At 39.7% G+C, this 23,945-nt stretch overlaps 3 protein-coding genes across 8 annotated transcripts; 1 reads left to right on the top strand and 2 right to left on the bottom strand.

The window, feature by feature from the left end:
- Positions 1–311: 311 nt before the first annotated feature.
- TOPORS (TOP1 binding arginine/serine rich protein, E3 ubiquitin ligase) lies at positions 312–11,189 on the bottom strand. 5 transcript variants are annotated; one of them, XM_049711099.1, is made up of 5 exons: positions 10,660–10,788; positions 10,339–10,544; positions 9,313–9,507; positions 4,561–4,666; positions 312–4,105 (listed from the first exon to the last, which is right to left on the bottom strand). In XM_049711099.1, the coding sequence occupies exon 5, from the start codon at positions 4,100–4,102 to the stop codon at positions 1,169–1,171; it is 2,934 nt and encodes a 977-aa protein (XP_049567056.1). In that variant the 5' UTR covers positions 4,103–4,105; positions 4,561–4,666; positions 9,313–9,507; positions 10,339–10,544; positions 10,660–10,788; the 3' UTR covers positions 312–1,168. The 5 variants fall into 5 exon arrangements, with proteins under 5 accessions (XP_049567056.1, XP_033293648.2, XP_033293647.2 ...); XM_033437757.2 differs by lacking the exons at positions 4,561–4,666; positions 10,660–10,788 and adding an exon at positions 10,994–11,189; XM_033437756.2 differs by lacking the exon at positions 4,561–4,666.
- Positions 10,995–11,572, top strand: SMIM27 (small integral membrane protein 27). Its single transcript, XM_033437765.2, has 2 exons — positions 10,995–11,039; positions 11,350–11,572. The coding sequence occupies exons 1-2, from the start codon at positions 10,995–10,997 to the stop codon at positions 11,452–11,454; spliced, it is 150 nt and encodes a 49-aa protein (XP_033293656.1). The 3' UTR covers positions 11,455–11,572.
- A 439-nt stretch (positions 11,573–12,011) lies between these two features.
- NDUFB6 (NADH:ubiquinone oxidoreductase subunit B6) lies at positions 12,012–22,736 on the bottom strand. 2 transcript variants are annotated; one of them, XM_004275069.4, is made up of 4 exons: positions 22,548–22,736; positions 20,518–20,610; positions 15,617–15,661; positions 12,012–12,188 (listed from the first exon to the last, which is right to left on the bottom strand). In XM_004275069.4, exons 1-4 carry the CDS (start codon positions 22,725–22,727, stop codon positions 12,120–12,122), a joined length of 387 nt encoding a protein of 128 aa, XP_004275117.1. In that variant the 5' UTR covers positions 22,728–22,736; the 3' UTR covers positions 12,012–12,119. The 2 variants fall into 2 exon arrangements, with proteins under 2 accessions (XP_004275117.1, XP_004275119.1); XM_004275071.4 differs by lacking the exon at positions 20,518–20,610.
- Positions 22,737–23,945: the final 1,209 nt, after the last annotated feature.

The following is a 23,945-nucleotide window of genomic DNA, read 5'->3' as shown; positions in this document are numbered from 1 at the left end:
GAAAACATAAACAAACACAGCCACTTTGTGTAAAAGAACTACCAATATAAAAGAAGTCAAGCAAGAGATATTTTGTTTTTAGCAAGCTACATACTACATAACCGCATTTTGCTGAAGACAGCAAATTAAGATACTCTTCATAATCAGATTAAAGAACTAAAATAATCACTAAAACTGTGAGGTTAAATGTAGTTCACATTAAAACTGTGAAATTCAGTATTTATAACACAAGGATATCCTTAACTATTTACAAGAGTTTAGGTCCACTAAAATAATTTGATTTAAAAAACAATCAATACTGCAAAGGAAAATTTTTGGATTGTTTTAAAGTGTTACTGTTTTATTTTTTCTTTTGTTGAATACACATTTGCTTTACTGGCAGTCCAGATAAACAAGTATATAAAGGAAATATTTAAAGTTTTCTTTTGGCAGATGTCAAGATAAACTGTGCAGATAAAATTCCTCAATTTAACCTGAAGAAATGGTTTGAATCATACAAATTTTTAAGAAGAAAAATAAAGACTGTCCAAAGGGATTCTCCTAGCTTATAACACATTTCCAGAATAACTCTCAAAAAAAAATTCAAAAATACTCATTGACTACTTTAAAAATATGTCAATACCATATGGCTTTATGAAATAACTTCTAAAATTTATATTTTTTATTTAAAAAGGATCCCAAGTTTTAAATAAACTGCTAGCAATACCATTTTCTTCACTTAAAAGTGCATATCTCTGAGGGTGGGACATACATATTTTTTGAACAAATAATGATTTTTACAAATTTTTAACACACACACAAAAAAAAAAAAAATCACAAAATTTTTTTTTTTTTTTTTTTGCGGTACGTGGGCCTCTCACTGTTATGGCCTCTCCCGTTGCAGAGCACAGGCTCCGGACGCACGGGCTCAGCGGCCATGGCTCACAGGCCCAGCCACTCCGCGGCATGTGGGATCTTCCCAGACCAGGACACGAACCCATGTCCCCTGCATCGGCAGGCGAACTCTCAACCACTGTGCCACCAGGGAAGCCCTACACAAAATATTTTTAAGGGGGAAAAGAGTTTTTTCACCAAGTGTCATCTTTAAACAGACTGCAGTAGATGACATTGTTCTTTTTTTTTTTCCTTTTTATACCACCAGAATTCTCAATGAGACGCTTTGGCAGTTTTAAGACATATCATGGTCTCTACCAAGAGACACTGACATTAATGATATCCGTGGAGATGGCAATCGCCTTGATGACTCAGTTTGATAAGAGACATTACTGGGCTGGCTCTCCAAATCAGAGGCAAAGGTGCTCTCTTCTCTTACATCAAGAGTCTGTTCAATTGAAGCTGCCTGGGGTGAAATATTATCTACAGTTTTGTTGGCATTATTCAAGTTGTTATTAAGTGTGGTAATGTCACACTCCTTGCCCAGGACACCAAATTCATCTTCTATTGTAACTACATCTTTAGTTTCAAATGGTCCCAAGGAAGGAACCAAAAATTCGTTTTGTAGAGGGTCTTGAGGACCACTAAGGTCACATTCTGTATCCTCCTTTACTTCAGAATCCTTATCACTGTCACTGTCAATGGTAATCACAACTGGGGAACGTGAAGCATTATCACCATGGTGTTTTTTATGCTTCCTCTTATGTTTTTTCTTTTTCTTTTTATGGTGTCTAGTTGTATCGGTAGCTTTCCCTTCATAAACTATCTCTACACTTAGGCTCCGGGTCCTTTTTCTTCTCTTGTGCTTTGTCTCTCTGTCTGATGATCGGCTATCTGAAAAGCTGTCACTCTCATTTTTGTAGCTTCCATCCAATTTTGATGAAGATTTTGAGTAATGACCTTCCTTTACTTTAGAAGCAAATTCCCGAGATGGTTGAGCCACATCGTTAGAACCCTCCAAATGCCGTGTTTTGTATTTTCGTTTCCCACCAGGCTTTTCATTTCTCACACGGTCAGGCCCTGTAGATGCAGTCTTTGATCTAGTACTAGATAGGCTCCTTGATCTATGCCTTTCATAGTAGTAATATTTCCTTTCACTGTGGTTATTTTTTTTTCTAGCATTTGTTCTTTCAGAAAAAGACTGAATTCTAAATTCTGGACTTGAAGATTGTCTGGAATAATGAGCTCTGGACAGAGTCCTCCTCCTGTAAGATGATTCATAGCCATCCCTGTCCTTGTTTCTACTATAGTAAGTATACTCCCACTTGTATCTGCTTCCATAATTATTTCTTAAATAGTAACGATCTCGATTTCTGCTCCGTGACCTTCTTTTACCACGATCACTGCTACGAGATCTTGATCTGCTTGTGCTTTCACTACTTAGAGATAGAGTTTGGCTTCTTCTTGACCAACTGCTATCTCTAGTTCTTGATCTCTTTTTGTCTCTTCTACCTCTGGGTCTGCTACTCTCCCTGCTTCTGGATCGTCTGCTTTTCATTCTTTTCTTCCCATGATGCTTCCTATGATTCTTCTGATCATGCCCACTCCTACTCTGGGAACATGAATCTGAACTTCTGGATCTTCCCCTCCTTCTGTGTCTGCGGGTATATGGGGAATATACTCTGTCTCCTCTGATGGATGAGCTCAGGTCTCTGGGAGAGGACAATGATACAGACTGTTTCTCTTCCTTCTTTGATTTGATTCTTGTACCAGAATCACAATGACCTTTATTTATTTGTTCATCCTTTCCAAGGAGAGAGTGTGGAGATGAACATCTACTAACATCACTATCACCAGAACTGTAAGACTGCTCTTGTTCTTGCGCCTTCACAGTCTCCATTTTCTCGTAGGAACCTAACTCCTCAGAATCAGAGGACAGTTCAACAAGTTCTGGGGTCCTCTCAGCTAGTGGTTTAACAAACCCAACAATGACACAATTATCTGAAGAAGAATCACTGTCATTATTTATGTCATCATTGGTTTGTACTGCTTGCATCTGAGATGTGGCTCTTCCTGTTACAAGTTCTTCATCTGAACTGTCGGAAGTATTTAAAAGGGAAGACATGGCAGCATGTACCTGCTCTGAGCTTGAATAAGATGGCCCTGGAGTTTCATCATCCCATGGTGCCTGACTAACAGTAGCTACATTAACGTCCAGCTCTTGGGTCTCTGCTTCATCGGGAGATATTGTTATGACCGAAGAATCAGAATGGCTACCTTCTTCATATGAAGGAGCAGGACAATCATAATTTGCATGCTGGTCAAAGGCTGCCATGTTAAATGGAGATCGGGCAAAACTGATAAATTCGTGTATAAAATGCTCAGTCCGATTAAGTAAAAATGGCCTTAAATCAGACACAAATGCCTGACTCTCCAAGTCATAGCGAGTAACATTACTCATGATGATATGCTGGACAATATTCACTAATGATCCATGAGCTCCAAACAGAACTGTGAGTTCACGTTTTAACCAGGGGACTAATCTGTGAAGGCAAGCCGGATTTCTACGGAAAAATTCAGCTGAAATATCCCTATAGCGGCCACCATCTTCAATATTTCTAACTCGAGCACCAGCACGATAGAGAGTTCGCCTAAAATTAATAATATCCTGTTCTTGAATTTTCCGCAAAGATCTTTCATCTGCAGTAGCTGGCCTCCGTATTGCAATCTGTCTCATAAATGGAGGAATTTCACCATCTCTAGGTCTTGCTGAAATGCCTAACCCTTCAAATATTACTCCACTATCTGGTGGAGTTGTTGTTCTTCTATTCATGGTACTATTAGGTGAATAAATAGAAGCACTTCGTTCCCTTGTCATAGTTGTACGATAGCGGAATCGTCGAACATCAGGGGTAGCAAAAGAACCATTGTATGAAGGCCTTAGGACATACTCCTTGAAGTCGTCTTCTGCCCTCACAGAATGGAAAATAGAATCAAAGGGCTGTTTACATAGTGGACATTCAGCTTTGTTTTTTGACCACTCCTGTACACAGCGAAAACAGAACTTATGTAAACAGCGATCTAAGTAAGACACATTATCAAATCTATCCAAGCATATAGGACACTTAGAATCAGGAGATGCATCAGCTGGTACTGTCTGTTGCAATTTGCTAGTGCCAGCTTTAGGTGAAAAGTTGTCCATTTTAAATTCCTTAGCGGCTGATGCCATTATCTGTAAAAGGGAAAAAAATACATCAGTAACCTGATAAAAAAGAAATGACTAAATCTGAAAAAAATGCAAATGACTGTGAAACATACTTTGGTAAAAATAGTTAAGTAGTTTATTGTCTTTGTAACATAAAAGGGCAGTGTAGCATAGTAATACAGTACTTAAAGCACAAGCTCTAAAGTCAGATTTCCTGGGTTTGAATCCTGCTGCCACATTACCAGTGTGACTATGGATTAGTTACTAGTTACCATCCTTATGCTTCAATTTCATCTGTAGCTCACTGATACTTGAACCTGCCTCACAAGATTTGTGAAGACGTTTAAAAAAAAAAAAAAAAGCCCTTAGAAAAAGTGCCTGGTCCACAGTAAGCTCTCAAATATTATATAATATCCTATTATTCTTTTTTAAAAAATAATTTGATATATACAAAAAAGTACAAAAGAAAATATAGCAAGTACCCATGTATCCTCCACTCAGAGTTAGCAGCTAACATTTTCTCATGGTTTTTCCAGATTTTTTTAAATGTCCGTTTATGTGCTTCCCCGCCGCCCCTGCCATCCTTCTCTAGAAAACAAAAACCAAAAATATCATAATTCTCAGTTGGAGTTATTTCTACACATGGTTTTATATCTTGCATACATATGCCCCAAACACTACGGACTACTCAATTGTTTTGTTTGTAGTATTATACATGTATCTTTAAAAATAGCTTTAGGGAGAAAATTTGCATACCAGAAAGTTCACCTATTTGAACCAATTCTGTGGTTTTTAGTGGAAGATTCTTTCACACAGAAAAAAGGATCTGTTAGTGAAGATTAAATGAAATAACAAAATATAAAAGCACTCATGGGCAGTGCCTGGCTTATAGCAACTGCTGAGTAAATGTTAGTTGCTGTTATTATTACTACACTACTGATATACTACACTATTCTTACTACACTATTATATTCAGTTCATCACGGACTCCTTTCAGCATCCCTAAGAAGCTTTTCTTTGCCTTTTAATCCAGTCAGTCACTAAGTACCTTGAAATCATGTTTTCAGCCTCCTTCCTTACCTTTTCTCACAAGGATCACTAGAATCTTAAAGATTAGTTCTGTTTGCTTTAAATTTGTCAGTTTATATAGACCCATAACTTACAAAATGAATTTTCCAGAGCTGAAATCTAGTTGCATTACATTTTGGCCTTGTTATCTCAGAAATCCCTCTTTAGATGCTTTCTATACTAATCATTTTATAGATGTTATATATTAGTTTCTTCCTTTATGTTTTCCTGGGCCTATTACTGATCTTTCTCCACCATCACAGAAAGTCCCATCATGAGTCAACTGCTATCTAGTCAAATAATAGAATTGCAATTTTCTAAACAAGAAACTCACTGGCCATACCTAGGTCTAACAAAAACAAATAAAGCCCGCGATAAAAACCTATCAATATTATTGTAAAATGTAAGTACTTCACCATAGACTTCAAATTAAACTTGCTCATCTAGGGCATCTTAGCTTTCTCAGAGCTATAACTTAATAGGAAACCAATTAACGCTGAACAAGTTTCTTCAGGGGGTTCCAAATACTTCCAGTCCTCTGTTTCTAGAGTGGAAATGAAAAATTACCTTTGTTCTTAAATAGAAGAGAATTATAAATATATTAATACTAATTGCATTTTTGCTAATATATTTAAAGTCTGGAACCTTAATATTACATAAATCTCTCAGCATTTCCCCCTACTTCTAATATTTTTAAATTCTCCTACTCAGGAGAAAAAAAATCTTTATAATAAAAACCATTAGGATAAGAGACTGTGCATGTGCATTAGGGGAAGGAGTGAAGAGTGAACAGGGCACTGGAGAGATTATCAGATCTGGATTGAAGACCAGGTTTCACCTAAAACTAACTCCATCAACTGGAGAAATCCACATTAACTCTGGACTTTAGTTTGCTCTTCTATATAAAAAAGGGATAACTAGAATTTAAAAAAGACTGGTGAAATTCAAGTTAATACATTTTATCTTAATTTGTTTCTTTGGAATACAGGATTTTAGTGTTTACTAAACATTTCCAGTTCACATAAAAATTACAACCCAGAATGCATTCATTAAAAAAAATTATTTGGTAATAACTTAAAGTTCAAATAAAACAAAATCTCAACTAATTTTAGTCCTCCCTTCCCTAGTTTTATAAGTCTGTTAACCAAATTGACAGCAGCAGTCTAAAGAATGATGAGTAACATCATCCATAGTAGGTAAAAAAGAACAAATTATTAGTCCTGTTTTGTATTTCTATACAGGAATATCTTTCGGTACAAAGAATGGTATTCATCGGAAACACCAAATAATAGCAATGAATATAAATCATCATATAAAGGATTTACTCTTTCAAAATCATCACTAAATACTAAAATTAAAATATTTGCTAATTCAAATGAAGTAGAATTACCACATGACCCAGCAACTCCACACCTATCCATGCAAGAGAAACAAAAACATGCCCACACAAAAACTTGTAAGTGAAGAGTCATAGCAGTGTTTGTCCTAAGAGCTTAAAAGTGGAAATAACCCAAATACCCATCAACTGATGAATATGGAATCTCCATACAATGGAATATTTGACAATAAAAAGGAATAAAGTACTGACACATGCTACAACATGGATGAGTTTTTTCATTATGCTAAATGAAAAAATATCAATCACAAAAGATCACATGTTGTATGCTATTTTATAGGAAATTTACAGAATAGGCAAATGGATAGAAAGCAGAATGGTGGTTGCAGGGGGCAGGGGTATGAGGTTTCTTTCTAGGATGATGAAAATGTTCAATTAGAGTTGCACAAATATACTCCATAAATACACTAAACACCACTGTATTTTATATTTTAAAGAAGTGAACTTTATGGATGAAATATAAATTATATCTCAACAAAACTGTTTCAAAAATACAAATTAAGGCATAGAACAGGGATGGCTAGCAGACAGATTTAAGATTTGAGGTCTGCGGGAGAGTTCCGGGTCAGGTAGTAAAGGTGGACCTGATGATAGATTTAGTGCTTCAGGTTCTAGAAGAAGTCTGTGGTAAAAGTTTCTCTATCCCGGGCTTCCCTGGTGGCGCAGTGGTTGAGAGTCCGCCTGCCGATGCAGGGGACACGGGTTCGTGCCCCGGTCCGGGAAGATCCCACATGCCGTGGAGCGGCTAGGCCCGTGAGCCATGGCTGCTGAGCCTGCGCGTCCGGAGCCTGTGCTCCGCAACAGGAGAGGCCACAACAGTGAGAGGCCCGCGTACCGCAATAAAAAAAAAAAAAAGTTTCTCTATCCCAGCACTCTAGGAATTAGGACTTCAAATTAATTTCCCCATAGGGGATAAGTTAATCAGTTCTTCTGAACCCCTTTCCTTAACTGCCTCCCAAATTCTAAATAAAGTTTACCATCTTTAGAATAAATTGATTAAGCAAAACCTTCCCTTCCCCAAATCTTCAAATGTGTTGGCTTTAACAAGGATAAGAACCCTCCATATCACATGTTGGGGGAAATTTCAGATAATCAACGAGCATACATATCTAGGGAAAAGGGATGGGGGTCGGGGTGGACAGGTGGAGGGTGATAAAGAGTCGGGAGGCTAGAATCTAAATTAGACCACAAACCGGACATTTAAAAAACTGCACAGGGATACAAAGTAGGAATGCTCTGCAGAATTAAATATTTAATAAAACCAGACTTCCTATAAAAGTCATCTTCTACGGCATTCCTTAAATTATCACTGTATATACAATTTAATCACTGGGTGATTACACTGACGGAGTGATGTTAATTCTAATGTAGAGCCAGGGCTGAGAATCAAAACCACTTACTAATGGCGTGATCTTGAGGAAGTTATTTTATTTCACAAAATCTTACATTTTCTCAATTCTAAAACAGGCTGAGTAACAGTACCCACCTGAAAAGGTGCCTGTGTGAAGGGATATATTCCACATAAACCCGTAGCAAAGTGCTTGGTGGGCTGTAAGAACTTAATATTGTTTTCCTATGTTATGTGAAAATAAAGTTAATTTTGATCATTTCCATCATCCATAACTGATTATAAAATGCCCAGAAAGATGACAGTCTATAACAACTAAATAATTTTCATATTAATATCAATATTGTACTTAATATATCCCAGCAAAGTGGCTAAAAAGGGTTCACAAGTGGATGAACTAGAAATATACCAAATATTAAAAACAATTTGGGCCCAATCTTTTGTGACCTTAAAGAAATCATGTATGTCTCTGAACTGCAATCTAATCACCAATTCCAAGAAATCAAACAGAAGTTATAGTATCTACTAACCAGACCCTAGAAAACTTAAATACTGACCAGACCCTACGATTTTAATTCCAGTTTCAGCAATAAAAAGAATTGCTTGGGAACCATTCCCCTCTAAAGCCACTCATTCCAGATAAGCATGACTGCTTTGGCTGACTCTGTAGCTTTCAAAGTCATTGACTAAAAACAAGCTAAAAAGCCCAACCCTCACCGCTACTAACTTAAATCTTCGGTAACTCTTTCTGAATTTATCTTAAACAATCTTTAAAATTACCTACCAAAAATTCTATTCACTTTTCCTCTCAAATCACTATTTGCCTCATCTCAGTACTGCCCCCTTCCAGTCTACCAATCAGCAGCCCGTGAGGAAAGCGGCGCTGACTTCATGGATGAAGAAGTCACAGGCTCACGGGGTGTAAACAGTGCACAAACTCTAACAGTCACGGCGACAGTCACTTCCTTTGGTTGAGAACTGCCACCTGCCAGGATCTAAGATAAGAACCGCGTACCTTACATAATCGCAACGAACTAAAATACCGTTACTCCCGTTTTACAGACATACTCAGAGAGGTTAGGGGCCCGCCCAAGGTCACATCTCTGACAGCGGCGATGCCACGACTCAGACTCTAACGTTTTTTGTTTTGTGTCGGCTTTTTCCCCCGGAGACCAATCTCCTTCCAGTACACGGCTGGGCTGGCGCCCTCGGGAGTGCTTCTCCGAAAGCAGCCCTCCCCCGCCCACCGGCACGGATCCACAGGTGCGCGGCGGGAGCCGCCGGGACGCCGGCCTGCCGGGCAGCCACTGCGCCTCAGGCCCGGACCGCAGCTCCCTCGACCCTAGGCCTAGCTGCAGGCGGGAGCTCCAGATCGCCCAGCCCTTCCGACCCCGGCGCCCCATTGTTCCCGATCTCACTCACCTCGGAGGATACCGGCGCAGGCCCGGCTGGGGAGCTCGTGGCAAGCTCCCGACGGCCCAGAAAGCTGGGTCGGTGACGGCAAGACCCGCGAAGGCGAACCCGGCGACTTCTCCGCCGGCCCTCAGGAGCGGGAGTAGGCAGGGGCGCTTCACCCTCCTCGCGAGAGAGCGGAGACCCCGGCGGCTGCTGCGACCCCTGCGACGTAAAGAGCTCATCACCAATGGTTGCTTGGGGGTGGTGGCAGAAAGCGGTGGCAGAAAGCGAAACCCACTCCGCGACCCCCAGCAAGTCAAAACACAGCACCCGCCTGCGTAACGCATGCGCGGTAGAGGACGCCGGCACCGAAGGCGGGGCTTAGCGCGCTCGGCCCGAGCCCGGCCCTTCCCCCAACCCCCTCCGCTCCTGGAATGAGAGAGGCCTGACCCACCGAGGCAGAAATCGCTATTTTACCGTCACTCTGGTTGCTACTAATCTCTGGGGATTACAGGGGCACTAGTTTAAAGTTCGCTTCTAATTTACCCGGAAGACACGATAACTAGCTTGGTCTCATTTAAACCTCACCAAACTCTGTGAGAAGTTTCTAAAGCTGTATCTGGTGTATAGATAAAGGAACTGAGTTACCCGGAGGTTAAGGGACTACCTCCGGCTGCAGAGTTAGGAAACAACACCGGGATTCGAATGGAATACCCAAATCAGAGGCCTACAGTTTTCAGAGACAGATCAACTCCAGTACAGGGATAAACAGGGATTCAACCTAAGAGAGTAGGGCCTTGAAATCTTCCCAAAACAGATAACGTTTTTACCCTTCCCCACTCTCCGAAATCTGCATTAAAACTCCGTTTAGGCGACAGCTGAGATTACAGAGACATAACGTCTGGTGCTTAAAGCGGCCCTCTGCCCCATTCTTCGCCTCAAATGTGAGTATCCCGAATATTCCAGGGCTGAACTTGGCTCCGCGTGCCAAACTCTGTCCTTCGGTTTAATATTTGATCGTGCTACCGTCCTAAGCATACAAACGTTCAATACTTGTTGATTGGCAGCTACATTCTGCCGAGTAATTCATGCCACGTTATTTCTTCTTCAGAGTATCACTGACATCAACAAGCCATTGCGTTCTCAAAGACTTGTTTCTTGAAGAAAAGCTCAATTAACAGGGATTCCCACAACGATTCGTCAGTTATATAAAAGCGGGTGGTATTCTTGTTTACATCAAAGATGAATACACGAACTACCTACATTGTGGGAACAGATCCGGGAGGAAACATTAATTCTTTGAGCACGAGACGTCGGCGTAGCATTTAAAACGTGGATTTTTCCAAATAAACTTTTAAATGCACACGACGGTACCTTATCTCGTATTAATACTGCTCTGGAACTGAAGGAAGACCGGCTGACGAGTCAAGCCTATCCTTCTAAGTGGCAAAAAACACTTCCAACATACTTTCTCGTTTCTCTCACCTCCTTCCCGAAAGGCGGGCTTGGCCCAGGGTCACGTGACACCGCCCACAGCTCCGGGCGGAAGAGGCCGGCCCAGCCGAGGGGAAACGCACCGGAAGGCGAGTGGGCGGGCACTCGCGCCCGGCTGAAAGATGGCCGCCACCGCCCGGCAGCCACCGCCCCGGAGGTTACTTTAGGGCCTGCGGCTTCCGCCCGTGCCCGCGGACCGCCGCCGTCTCCTTACCATGAAGTCAGTGAGTCGCCGCACCCTGGACCGGATTTATTCAGCGGTAGGTCCCGGGCCTGGAGGGGCTCCACGGAGTCGACTCCTGAGGCCCGCGGGCGAAAGCCCGCTATTTTTTCAGCGCCCAGAAACTCCAAAATCCATTGCTGAATTAAGCCTTTCACTCCCTCACCTCGGCTCCGCCTCTTCCGGGAGGACACGCTCTTCCGCTTCTTACGTAAGAGCGGCTTGGTGTACTCGCTTCCGGAACCACATTTATACGAGTTTGTCACTAAAATTCCCACCAACTTGATGGGGGGGAGGAGGAAGTGCCGCTCACCTGTTTTTGCTTTTACTCCTCCTCTTGCATTTCTTAGTTGCTCCTCGCGGTCGTATTGCTCTCCTGGGGATACGTCATCTATGCATCAACTGTAGCTGCACGACGACAGCTAAGGAAGAAATACCCAAAATCTTCGGGATAAATGAAAATTTGTAATTCCTCTGGATTTGATTCTATGCATATACAATTCTTTACCTCATGCTTATCTGACACGTGTCTCGATTTAAAGTAAAATCTTTAATAAAATGCTTCGAAATTCATATTTGTATACCGTCCTTTATAATAACCACTAATATGCTACTTTTTCATATAGAGATTTGTCTTTTATGTTCCCACATAACAAAGCAACCTACATCTAGGCCTTTTAATCTAAAGTTTCTAAAATACTTCTTTTGAAATGCTTCAGAAAGGCTTTAAAAGTGTGTGGAACTTCTGTTCTTTTATTTGTTTATTGCAACATTTCATTACATTGTATACCTTCACATCACAGTAGATTAAGTACTGTTTAAGAAAAAACTATCATGTGACTAAATAATTTTCTACATGCTGTTTTCCAAATTAAAAATGGCCAGAAAAAGTAGGTGATTGCCCATACCATTTTTTTAGCATGTCCAGTTTTTACTTATTGTTAGATAAGTCATAGAGTCTCAAATTGTACAGAGGGAATCATACAGTTTGGGAAGAAACAGACAACACACATCTGAGTAAACTTTATTAAAGTTACTTTTCCAGAAAATATATTCAGTAAGTGTGGTAATGTAGCAACAAACTTGGGCTCAAACATCTTTGAAATTTTAAAAGTAATCTTCAGTGATGTTGATCAGGAAATTCTTTCATTGGTGGGATTACTTCTCCAGTTTCCAGAATTGTATCACCCTAGAAAAACAAAGATGCATTAGTGAAAAATCTTGTCTGCAGAGGTGATAGTTCCATTTGGTCAGTTCTATTTGGTCATCTGGAAAATCTAGTTCACTTCTGGCATTCACACTTTAAAGGGACAGAGGCAAAATAGAAGCTGTCTAAAGATGAGCAACCAGTATTCAAAATCTTAAGGTGTAAGGGAGAGAATAGGGAAAGTTTCACTCAAAAATGACTAGAAAGGACATGAAAGTTGTCTTTACAAAGTGATAAAAGGATAATCTTTATTTGCTTGGCCCCAAGAAATAGAAGCCCTAGAAAGCTGCAGGTAAACATCTTCAATATAAGGCGGTAATGTATTCCCAGCAACTGAATGTGTTAGGCAGTCACCAGTTTACCGTTTGGCTCAGAATGGATATTAGAAACAGAATGCAAACTTTCCTTGGGCAGCTGGTTCGGGTGTCTTTCCAAACCTAGATGCAGTGTGTATGGCAGAATGGGCATGGACTTTAAAGCCAGAACCAAGTAGTGTGAATCCTGGAACCCTCCACTGACAAGCTGTATAATCTTAGGCAAAGTACTTAGCTTTAATTTCAGCTCTCTGTTTAAGACAGCAGGTTCCATCAGCCTGATAGTCCATGAGTTGACTTAGTAGAGTAGAATTATCCCCATCACCACCTACCATTCCTTGACCTGGTATGGCTCAGGACTGTATAAATTTGTATTATGTTTAAGCCATTATATACTTGGGGGAAAACTTGTTACCACAGCTAGCATTACCCTAACACAGAAATTAATAACTTGAAGTGGTACTAATGCTGCTGTAATAAAAATTGAACCACATGGCACTGGCTTAGCAGTGGGGCTACAAGGACACTGGCATTGGAGGCTATAAGATGGAAACAAAAGGCACTAATAACTTAGAAGCAGACTGTCTAATGAACTTGAGGTTCTAGGAGAAGTACCTGAAAAAACGTTATAGTATGTGTTTAACTACTAGTGGCTGCCTTAGTAATGTATTTTAAGAAACATAAGCTCAGGTAAGAAGTGGCTGATTTGAGAGGAGAAATAAAAATAAGAATCTAAAAATTCGGGACCTTGCAATATTAGAAAATCAGATTGAAACAGTAACAGTAAACAGTAACAGTAAACAGTAACAACACTGAAAAGATTCTGAGAAACAGAAGCCCAATAAAACTCAGTAAACAGAGGGACCCAGCACCGTGGCAAAGATCAGACTGAAACAAAGGTAGCCCTTGAACTAGAGTGTGTTTCTGGTGGCTTCCACATAGCTGCCTCTCAACTGAGTTGAGAGAGGCAGTAGAATAAGGACAAAGAAATGAGACAACTATGTATAGAAACCACAGATACTGGCATGTGGGACTGACTAGAAGCAAAAAGATTAGACTCCTACCAAGTATTTTTCTTTCCATGCCTGCCAAATGTGAGAACTAGATGGTCAAACCAAACATACAGACAATAAAAGCCTATGACTGTTTCTGATTAAAACAACCTGTGGCCCTCAACCTTCTGTGAGCAGAAGGTAGATTTTAAAGGCTGTACAACCCTAAGGAGGGCATACTTCCCAGTACTCATTTTAGATGTGGTCTAGGTTGATAATGGAAAAGAAAGAATCCCCCTAGACTGAGCCAGGGGCCAGGAAGAACAATGAACAAAGGTGTTTCTTCCAGAAGCAAAATCAGTTCCTGTTCAAGTAACTGCCCACACACAGGGGTTAGGAGGCTTTACAGTGTTTGACCACTGGGGTTTCAGAGCCAAGTGACTGCTATGCTGTCCAAATTCCATCGTTGAATAATGGGCGTGGTTGGGAGGCAAGGGATACAGTTTACTTGCCATTGATCCTCAAATCTCCAAGAGAAGAATCTCCAAGAATAACCCTGACGGATATTACTATACATCATCTGAAGATCTTAGGTTGCAGTGATGTAATGGGACCTTGGGGTTTCTCCCTAGGAAAGGGACTTGTGTTACGTGTGTGGGAAGAAGGAAGCAAAGAGCTATTTGTTGACTAGAAGGATACACTGTGGCAGAGACTCCAGGTATGGGAGGCTGAGAAACATAAAAAAGCACAAAGACATGTGGGATCATGAGAATGAGTTCTGGCCGACAGGACATGAAGAGAAGTGATGTAAGCTACTTCCAAGCTTAGACCTTAAAATCATCCCCTGAGACATCCAGCCCTCTCTTTCCCTATGATCTTGGAGCCTCATAGTCCCAATGGCCTCACTATAATTGTCTGACCTATGCTAGTCTGTGATGTCAATAGAAAATAAACTTTTGTTAAACCACTGAGATTTGGTGGTTTGTTTGTTACTATCTATCCTATTCTAAGGTATGTACAGATGAGCATTCTTCAGGTCTTCAAAGGGGCAGCTTCTCAAAGGTACAGAAACAGGAAAGAACCACAGTGGCAAAAAATACGGAAGTAGGAGAGATGCTATGGAATCACTATATGGTCTTCTAAAGAGAGTCCTCCTTCTTTTCCTTTGAACAGTAATGGCAAAATAAACAATAAACAAATGTATAAATGGAAGAATAAATAAATTACCTAACTTGTTGAAACCAACAAGATAATTGAGCCTACCTAGGCCCTGACACACATCAATTATACACAATGAAATACAGAAGAAATCCCCTACTATTTCCTAAAGCAGAATTCCAATTGGAAGAGTTAGCCAACTTTGGTAGTTCTCCCTAAAATTCCCTTCTGTTGCAGTCGTCAATGGATTACTGTGACCATGTCATTTGATAGAAGCAAGAATCTACATCAAGTTTTGTTTTCTAAAATTATATAACTTAGAGCTTGTTGGTAGTTCATTATCTGTGACTAGAAATGGAACAAGAACATAACATGTATTTGACTCTGCTAAACAATAACCTCACAAACAGCTAGTAAGATACCAACGGACTAATATGTAATCTTTTAATGATGAAGACTTATTTTAAATTAGGATAATAGCCTACATATTCATAACATAAAATTTAAAGCACACATTGACAGATTATAAATTCACAGATGGAGACGTTACGGTCAAACTGCCATAGGAAATGATAGTTTGGAAATAATAACAGAGGAATTTAGTTGCTGTTACAATGCTCAGGTGTCTGCTCAGGCTAGTGCCCTAAGTCCTTAACCCTACGTGAAATGGCACCAGTGAAAAACTGTTCGTACCTTCAATTCACTTTAGGACTACAAAGGTCGCACAAGCTTTACAGCCAGGGTGAAAAGAAATGTGCCCACATCCCAGGTTCAACTGTAATTGCTACCTCACATTATTTCCTCCTCTTTTTTTTTCTAAGAATATACAAAACAGGCACTTAAACTTTCAGTGAGAAGAAAGGAAAATTTTAGTCTAATGATCACTTGGGAAAGGAAAGAGAAATATAATAAACAGAAGAAAAATCAGAGATGTTTTAAGACTTACTGGGAATATTCTGGGCTTCCTTTCAACGATGGCATATGGTTTTGTCTGCAATAAAAGTAATGCTCTGTTAATTATAGTTTTAGAGTTTCTTCTAAAATAAAATAGATCATATCCCGATTTTTTTTTTCAGTAGAAACGCTGGCACCAATTTTTTTTCCTTTTTTTTCCCTCATATCCCAAATTTTTAACTTAAGCCCCAAACTTTCACTAAGCTCCAGACTCATACATCCTATTATTTACTCAAGATCTCTACTTGATCAAACAGGCATTGCAAACTTAATCAGGTCCAACACTTAATGTCCCTCAGTGCCAAACTGTTCCCTATCTCTGTAAATGGCATTTTCACTCTCCTAGTTACGAAGGCCCAAAACCCTGACTCCTCAGCAGGAGGAGATTTTATCCTGAATCTTACTGCTTCTCACCACCTCTAGTACTACTACCCTTGTCCAAGCCTTTATCATATTTTCACCTACTAGTCTCCCAGCTTCCGCTCATGCCCTCCCTAAAGTCTATTCTCCACACTGCAGGCAGAGTAGAGTGATTTTTTTAAGATGCATCGCTCCTGTTACTCCTCTGCTCAAAGTTTCATGATCCTTCCAAAAAAAAAAGCCAAAGTCCTTGCTGTGATCTCTAAGAAACGATCTGGCCCTTGGCTACCTCTCTGATCCTCCCTCTCTCTCTCTCTCTCTCTCTCTCTCTCTCTCTCTCTGAACTGTAGCTGCAGTGGCTTCTTTGTATTAATACAATCAGTTAGGCCTGCTTGTGCCTCAGAGCCCTTATGCTTAATGATTCCTCTACGTGAAATGCTCTTCTCCTAAATACTTGCTTGGTCCAGATCCTCATTTCATTTGTGTTTTTCAAATAGCACTTCCTCAAAGAAGCTTAATAAAAATAGCAGTTCCTGTCACTCTCTAGTCTTTTACCCTTAGTTTTTCTTCTATAGACTTATCACCTCCTATAACATTATATACCTCTCTGCTTATCTGCTTATTGCCAGTCTCCCTAAACATTTCATGAAGACAGGAACTCAATCTGCCTTGTATATCCCTGTGTTAAGAACAGTGCCTTGCACATAGGAGGTGCTAAATAAATGTACTAATTAAGCATACACATCTGTACAAGATACCACACCAAAAAATTTAAAAGATTATTGGCATGATTTAAGACTCAGGCAAATTGGAGCCAAAAGCAGGAGAGAAACTCAGAATACAATGTGAGGACATTCAAATGTCTCTAAAAACTGTGGCCAGAGGCAAGAAGATACTGAAATGTCTTCAGAGAGAATGTTAAATTCAATTAAGCATAAAGGTGTTAGCTGAAGTAAACTGGGTGCAACAGTAGAGGATGCAGGCCTAACCAAACCAAGACAAAGAATAAGGTAAAAGAGAGGCTTTGGGACATCTACTGACATAAAAACCTTTAACTACGTCCATCTGTGGCTCAGGAAAAATCACCTAGAAGTATGAATCCCTCAGGTAAGCAGCCATATTAATGTCTTGAATTGTCAACCCAGTAACTTCAGCTTGTTAAATTTTCTTCTCTTAGGAGATAAGTGTTTTTTTAATCCTAGAAATATTTAGTTAAATACAGATATGACAAGATAAATGAACCCAGGGTATAAACAGATGAATGTCAAATTTAATAAGTTCTGAAAAAACTGGGACAATCCATATATTCTGATATAGAGTATCTGTAATGTTTAAGATAATCAGGCTATTAGAGATTCTAAAAGATTAGTTTTAGGATTCTAGTTAAAATGTGTAATTGATTTAGATGTATGATTTTTAAGTTTAAAAAGATTTTCCTTTTTAGGGTCATTAATATGTCCTATAAATACTTAAAAATAAAACTCAACTTAATTTGAGTTATTTCTACCTGAAAAAGTATCTTCTGGCTTCACTTTACTTTTTCATTCCTGTTATCTCTGCCCTAACCAGATTCTCATCAACTAATATCTACTAAACTGCAATAGCCTCCAGCTGATTTGCCTGATGTCAATACTTTCCTCCCTCCAATTCACCCTACATATCAAGGTTTTTTATGTTTAAATATATCACTTTATCAACTCACTCTCCTATTTAAAAATGGAAAGCTTCCCACTGCCTACCACGTAAAGTTCAACCTCCTCTGCCTAGCTTTCAGGACCTTCCATTTATTGGTTCCACCCTACTAAGCCAAGAGACTCGCAGTTCCAGGCAATCCTATCTTCGGTAAACAAGACCATGCTAACTACTAATTCCTTGTTTTTCTAACTGGAACAGATTTTCTCCTCCATACTTTTACCCAAATCATACCTATCTTCCAACTTTATTATAAACTCCTTGAAGTCAGGAATTTCATCTTATATATTCTTTCCACAGCAATAAAGGAAGACATACTAGGCATTCCATAGTTGACGATCAACAGAGGTAATCTTAGTGAAGAAAACAAAGGTGTTGTCAGCAATCAGAAATTTAAAGAACCCACACAGTCAACAGAGAACAAGTGACATAAGAGTGAATTTTCTGAGAACCCCACTTATTTGTTTCACTCTCCTTTCATCAGGCTACAGGAAAGCAAACCTCAACTGGATTAGCTACAATTTGTTACGCAGTCCCAAACTTTTTTTTTTACTGAATCACTTCATAGTGAATTGCTGACTGCTTTATTACTTTAGTGTGTACTTCCTACAAATAAGGACAATATTCTTAAAATAATCACAATACAGCCATCAGGATCAGAAAATTAACATTGATATATTAATACCTTCTATCTAGTCTGAAGAACCCATTCAAATTTTATCACTTGTCTCCATAACTGTTTGGAGTTATCAAAAAATCCCCCCTTATATAACCAGTTCTCCATCCATCGTGTAGGCTGTTTAAAGTTCTGACTGCCAATGCCATCTCTTTTTTTTTTTTTGACGAAGCAGATTGTGCCCATGAATCAAGTTCACATTTAGTTGACAAGTCCCTTTAGTCTTCTTCAATCTGGAACAAATCTTCCATGGTTCTTTAACTTTCATGATCTTGACATTTTTGAAGGTAACAAGCCAATTATTATGCAGAAAAGTCCATCAATTAGATTCAGCTTATACATTTTTGGCAGGAACATCGCAAAACATATTGTTTTCTTCTTATTGCATCCTATCAAGTAGTACACAATTTCAGTCTGTCCCATTATTGGTAATGTAATTTAGATTTCTTGATTAAGATGATGTCTGCCAGGTTTCCTCCATTACAAAGTTACTCTTTGTAACAAATAAGTATGTTGAAGGTAGGAATTTGGGGATTAATGTTAGCACCTTTTGATGTTCCCTGGCTGAATAAAATATTACTATGATGATTCTCAAATGGTGACTTTTTTTGTCCATTTCTTATTTACTCTACTGTACAAAAAAAAAAGCTTTCTCTTCTGTCCATTTATTAATTTATATGAGCATGGACTCATGGATTTGCGTTTTATTTATCCAGCTGGCTCTCATCTATTACTATCATTTATTTTGCTGCTCAAATTTGTTCCAGTGGGAGTCTTTTCAAGCTGACTCTGTCCTTTTGATTCATCTCCATCATTCTTTGAACACACTTCTTTACTTTCTGGCACAAGCTCATCTTGTACTTTCCCTGCCCCGGCCCTGGAATCAGCCATTTCTCCAAGAAGCTCTGGATCCTTTCAGTGGAAAACTATATTTAGAAAGTAAGCCCAGCTGCTAGATGTGCTAGTTATTGATACCATGGGGTAGCAATGCTCACAGGCCCTATCAATGGACAGAGCTAGGTAAATCTGCATTTACAGCTATATTTATTTCTATATTTATCAATACATACTAAAAATCATGAGTCACACCAATACTTCCAATTCCATTCCAGTACCACAAGGTTTTCTCCCTGTATTCCATATGCATAACTCCCTTTTCTGACAATGAGAATTCAGGGTTCCAGTATCATCAACACATGTTCTCATTTGATCAACCTTCCTGTATATAACCAATCTCCTGTCATCTCCACCACCACACTCCAGTATAAATAACCTCCTCACCTCATTCGGTTTCTGATACTTTACTTTGGGTTGCCAACTCCATCACTGCCCCAAACCACACTCCTTCCTGATGTCTTCCTCCCCTCACTCAGGTTCCAGTATCCTACACCAGGTTGCTGACACTGCTGCCCTCCAAACAGGTACACTCACCAATTCCCTGCCCCCTTACCCACTCAGCAACCCACTCAGGATTTAAGCCTCCTCACTGGGTACAAGAATGCCCTCCTCACTCTTTGGGTTACAAAACTCCATGCTGGGCAACTACCAACACTCTCCCTTCCATGCCACTCCCCAAAATGCACTCCTTCCTCACCCTGCCTGGGATTTAACACCCTACACCAGGGTATCCCTAGCCTTTAAAATATGGCAACAGACTCAATTCAATGCAAGATCTTTCAGTGAAAAAAATTCAAGCTTTTGGACATGCTGAATTCTAAAGAAAGTAAGTTGTGAAAAACCAGACAGAGCAAAGGAAAAGGAAATGATGACAAAGATAACCTTTATCTATTGTGAATTTTATCTTATACCAGATCTGTGCTCAAAAAAAAGGAGCAGAAATTATTTTCTCCCTTCCAACTCAGGATGCTGAGTTTGCACCAGTATTATTAGGTCAACTATATTTCTGATCATTTAAACATTGTTTCATGAGGAAATGCAATTCAAGTTGTAAACAACTAATATAAAGATCAACTTTTTGAAAAACCATACATTACCTAAGTTTCATTAAACCTTTTACCTAAAAGGATTCAAAGTAATTCAAAATCAGTTATAAGTGGCAGATTATTTCCACTAAGTAGAGCCGGGTAAGGCATTGCCACATAGGAAATAATTTTGTACAATATTAAAAATAAATTCTGAAAAATACATACTTAAAGCACACTTACATTCACATGATATTTCAGATAATAATGAATAATCCAGAAAGGGATCAGTACATGAGTAAAAGCAAAGATACTGTGTCGGTACGTCTTATAGATCTGGGGGAAAAAAAACATACACAAAATAGATATCTTATTTTTTATACATTTGTGGCAGAAAAAAAAAGCATCAGTGATATAAAAAATCACGATTATTGTAAAATCTCTAAATGCTACGTATTTCCATATAGTCTGTACACCGAATATTTTTACTAAACATAGTGCCTGCTAGGTGACACCTACAGAGTTCAAAGCAAAGGAGGCTTAAGAGAAGCAGCATTTTGCAAAACTATAGTACTGTATTTATAAATATGTTTTTTAAAAGACTTCTAAAAATATCCTTATTATAAGTTTGTTTAAGATAAAACATGGCATAAATAATGAAATAATTCTAATCAATTTAACCAGAGTAATCAGAACTACAGAATTTTCAGGTAAAGTCATTTCCCTAATTTATCAATTTCAGATATCCATAATAAACACCATTTGTATCATTCTACCTGTAGGGCAGACAACCTTGAGTGCACTAATGCTGGAAAAAGAATGTTTTACATACTGGGATAAGGGTGTTCCAAGCTCACTTTGAGGTGCCTTCAGGCACAGTATTTTTAAAAAGAAAGGCAAAAGACATCTAAAAATGGAACTTTTCCATGGCAGCCAATTTGACTGAAACAGACCTATCCTGTCAGGGAAAAGACAATCTACATTCTAAGTGTTGTAACAGATATGATTATGAAAGAAAAAGTTAACTCAAAGTAAGGTAAGACAGATTTCAACAAATGATTATTTACTTCCTTACATCACTGGCTGACGGGTGGGATGTCAACATTCAACCAGTGGCTGCCAAATCAATTAAGTAATGCCAGAGACACAAAGGGTGAGAAGAAAGGAGAGTTCAATTAGAGTTTAATTTTACCATCATAAATAAGTATCTAATACCACTTTCTTAGAAAAATTTGCACCAGACTTTGTAGCACAATAAAATACACATGGATTTCAAAGTGAACTTCTTCAATTCCTAGCCCTGGGACCACAGGTAAATCACTGAATTCCTGCAGGTCTCCGTTTCCACATATTTAAAACGAGGATTAGGGATGGTTTCTACCTTATGGAAGTAAAAAAATAAATAAAGTAACACCCTGAGGTGTAAAACCCTCAGCAAAGTGCCAGGCACAAAGTAAGCACCGAAGTGTTCCTTATATTATTACCATTATTATTAGCCAAAGTTGCAAGGAATTCTGAGATACAGCATTCATCATTCATAATTGATGTGATTTAATTAACGACCTCAAGAAAATATCAGGAGACCCTGAAAATAAAGATAGCACTTGAGTGAGTGACTTTCTGCAAAGTCCAGGAATGGCATTCTTAAATGAAAGCGTGTGTTCAACGTACGTAGTAGCGGTTAAGAAAGGGGGCTCTTGAATATGACTCACTCAGCATACCAATAGGACCCCTTCTTTAATGGTCATTACATAGAGCTGTATTACCAGCTAGAGGCTCATTGTGCCTTCTGGTAGTCGAGTGCAGAGTTAGTTGGTCTCTATAATCTCAACCTCAAAAATCAGACAAGTGTCTTCAAATACTAAAATCATTGAATTTTAACTCTAGTGAATCCTTGGCCATCATTCTGAGGGAAGGTCTCCACAGTCAAAAGAGAAGCAAGCCTGCAGTGTCCTGTAAAACCCAGGCGAAGATTCGCCTCCTTCTCATCACATTTGACAGCCAAAGGACAAGACCATCCCGAAGCCATACAAGCTCCGGACTCTGACTCCTGACTCCCGACTCCCAGCCTATGATTCCTGGGACCAGTGAGCGTCCCAGCTAAACCTAAGTCTCGGTAGAATCTGATTCTCCCTTGGGGAACTACCGGAACTTTCGGGGGTGGAGCGAGTCAGTCCCTAATGTGGCTACAGTGAGCAGGCGTCCCAGCAGCCAGGCCGGGGTCCGCGACGGGGCGGGAGTCAGGGTGGGAGTGGGGGAGGGCCGTCACTCACCACGTTCTTCCAGGAGGCCCCGTCCTGCAAAAACTTATTCCAGAATTGCTCCATAGGCCACATCCTCCGCGGGGGCAGCACCGGTTCCCGGGGGCTCAGCTCCTGATCCTTCAGCCATCGCCTTCTCAGCTCTCGCAGCTGCTGCAGCCGCAATTTCTCGTCGGACGTATACCCTGACATGTCGCCGCTGATACCAAGGCAGCAGGATACGGCGCGCCCCCGAACCAGGGTCTTGTCACTTACGCGCGCACTTGCACTGCAAAGCGACCTTGCTAGGACGCCAGGGAGCGGCGCGCCGTTAGGACGTCACTCTGGTCCTGCCTCCGAGCGGCTCCAATCTGCGCGTAGTGGCTGGGCATGCGCAAAGCCCTCCACACACCTTCCGGGTTTACTGGCCCAGATTACCAGTGGCGGCAGTGATACCTCAGTTACCGGATGAGGAGGAAAGTGATGAATGAGAGAAAGTATGAGAGCTCAGAGGACTAGAGGTTCTGATAAGGAAGAACTGGTGCGCTGGGAGTTGGAAGCGTGAGAATATGTGATTCAGTGAATGTGACTTCCAAATGCAAAATTCTTCCTTTGCCTCTCCCACCTTGCACCTTGTAGGTCCTCTTCCCGTGACCTACAGAGTCTGTGGAGACCCGTTACATCTAAGTTTAAACCCCAGACTTGTCAGTGACTGGTAAGGTGACCTTGAGCAGCTGTCTCAGTCTGTTCTTCCATCTGTACTGCAAAAGTAAAAAGAGTCTCAATATCTAGCAGAATTATACACATTCACACTTTGAGCCAGCAATCCCACTTCTAGAACTCTATCCTAAAGATATCGTGGTAAAAGTATGTGCAAGACTATTCACTGCAGCACCATATGTAATAAAATACTGGAAATTGCTCCCAAAGTTCCTCAGTAAATGGCTACTTGAATAAATTATGGTAAAATAATGCAATGAAGTGCCCTATATACAACTGGAGTGAGCTCCTGAATACATATATTGTTAATTGAAAAAAGTTGTGGAAAGAAGTGTATATAGTATACTACCTTTCATCCAAAAAGGGGAGGGTGGTAGTAATACTAAATAAGTATATATATATACATATACTATATCTAGTAATACTATATATATATATTTGCTTAAAGTTTAAAAATAACAAAGGAAAATTACTGATTTTTTTTAATGTTACTTGAGGAAGAGAGGAAGGCAGTAGGCTACAAGAGACAGAGATAGAACCTAAACTTCTCTGAATTTATAAAAAGCAGCCTTTAAAAATCAAAAGAAAAAATACATGGGTCTAACTGATCTGCTTGTTGGCATAATTTCAAAAACACACACCATTTCAGGTAACTTTAAACTATCAAATTACTGTACATCCATAGAGAGATATACCTCAAAGAAAAAAGAA

This window comes from Orcinus orca, chromosome 6 (assembly GCF_937001465.1).
Source record: "Orcinus orca chromosome 6, mOrcOrc1.1, whole genome shotgun sequence".
NCBI classification, from domain to species: Eukaryota; Metazoa; Chordata; class Mammalia; order Artiodactyla; family Delphinidae; genus Orcinus; species Orcinus orca.
Note: the sequence above shows the minus strand (reverse complement) of the source record. Positions and strands in the feature narration are given on the sequence as shown.

Excerpts from the sequence above, each read along its gene's own strand:
- SMIM27 (XM_033437765.2), top strand. The coding sequence starts at position 10,995 with ATGAAGTCAGTGAGTCGCCGCACCCTGGACCGGATTTATTCAGCG. Across the intron at positions 11,040-11,349 it reads TGGACCGGATTTATTCAGCG|TTGCTCCTCGCGGTCGTATT; the intron begins GTAGGTCCCGGG and ends TGCATTTCTTAG.
- TOPORS (XM_004275068.4), bottom strand. Across the intron at positions 4,106-9,312 it reads CTGCGCCGGTATCCTCCGAG|ATAATGGCATCAGCCGCTAA; the intron begins GTGAGTGAGATC and ends TCCCTTTTACAG.
- NDUFB6 (XM_004275069.4), bottom strand. The coding sequence starts at position 22,727 with ATGTCAGGGTATACGTCCGACGAGAAATTGCGGCTGCAGCAGCTGCGA. Across the intron at positions 15,662-20,517 it reads ATCTGAAATATCATGTGAAT|ACAAAACCATATGCCATCGT; the intron begins GTAAGTGTGCTT and ends CTTTTATTGCAG. Across the intron at positions 12,189-15,616 it reads GGAAGCCCAGAATATTCCCA|GGTGATACAATTCTGGAAAC; the intron begins GTAAGTCTTAAA and ends TTGTTTTTCTAG.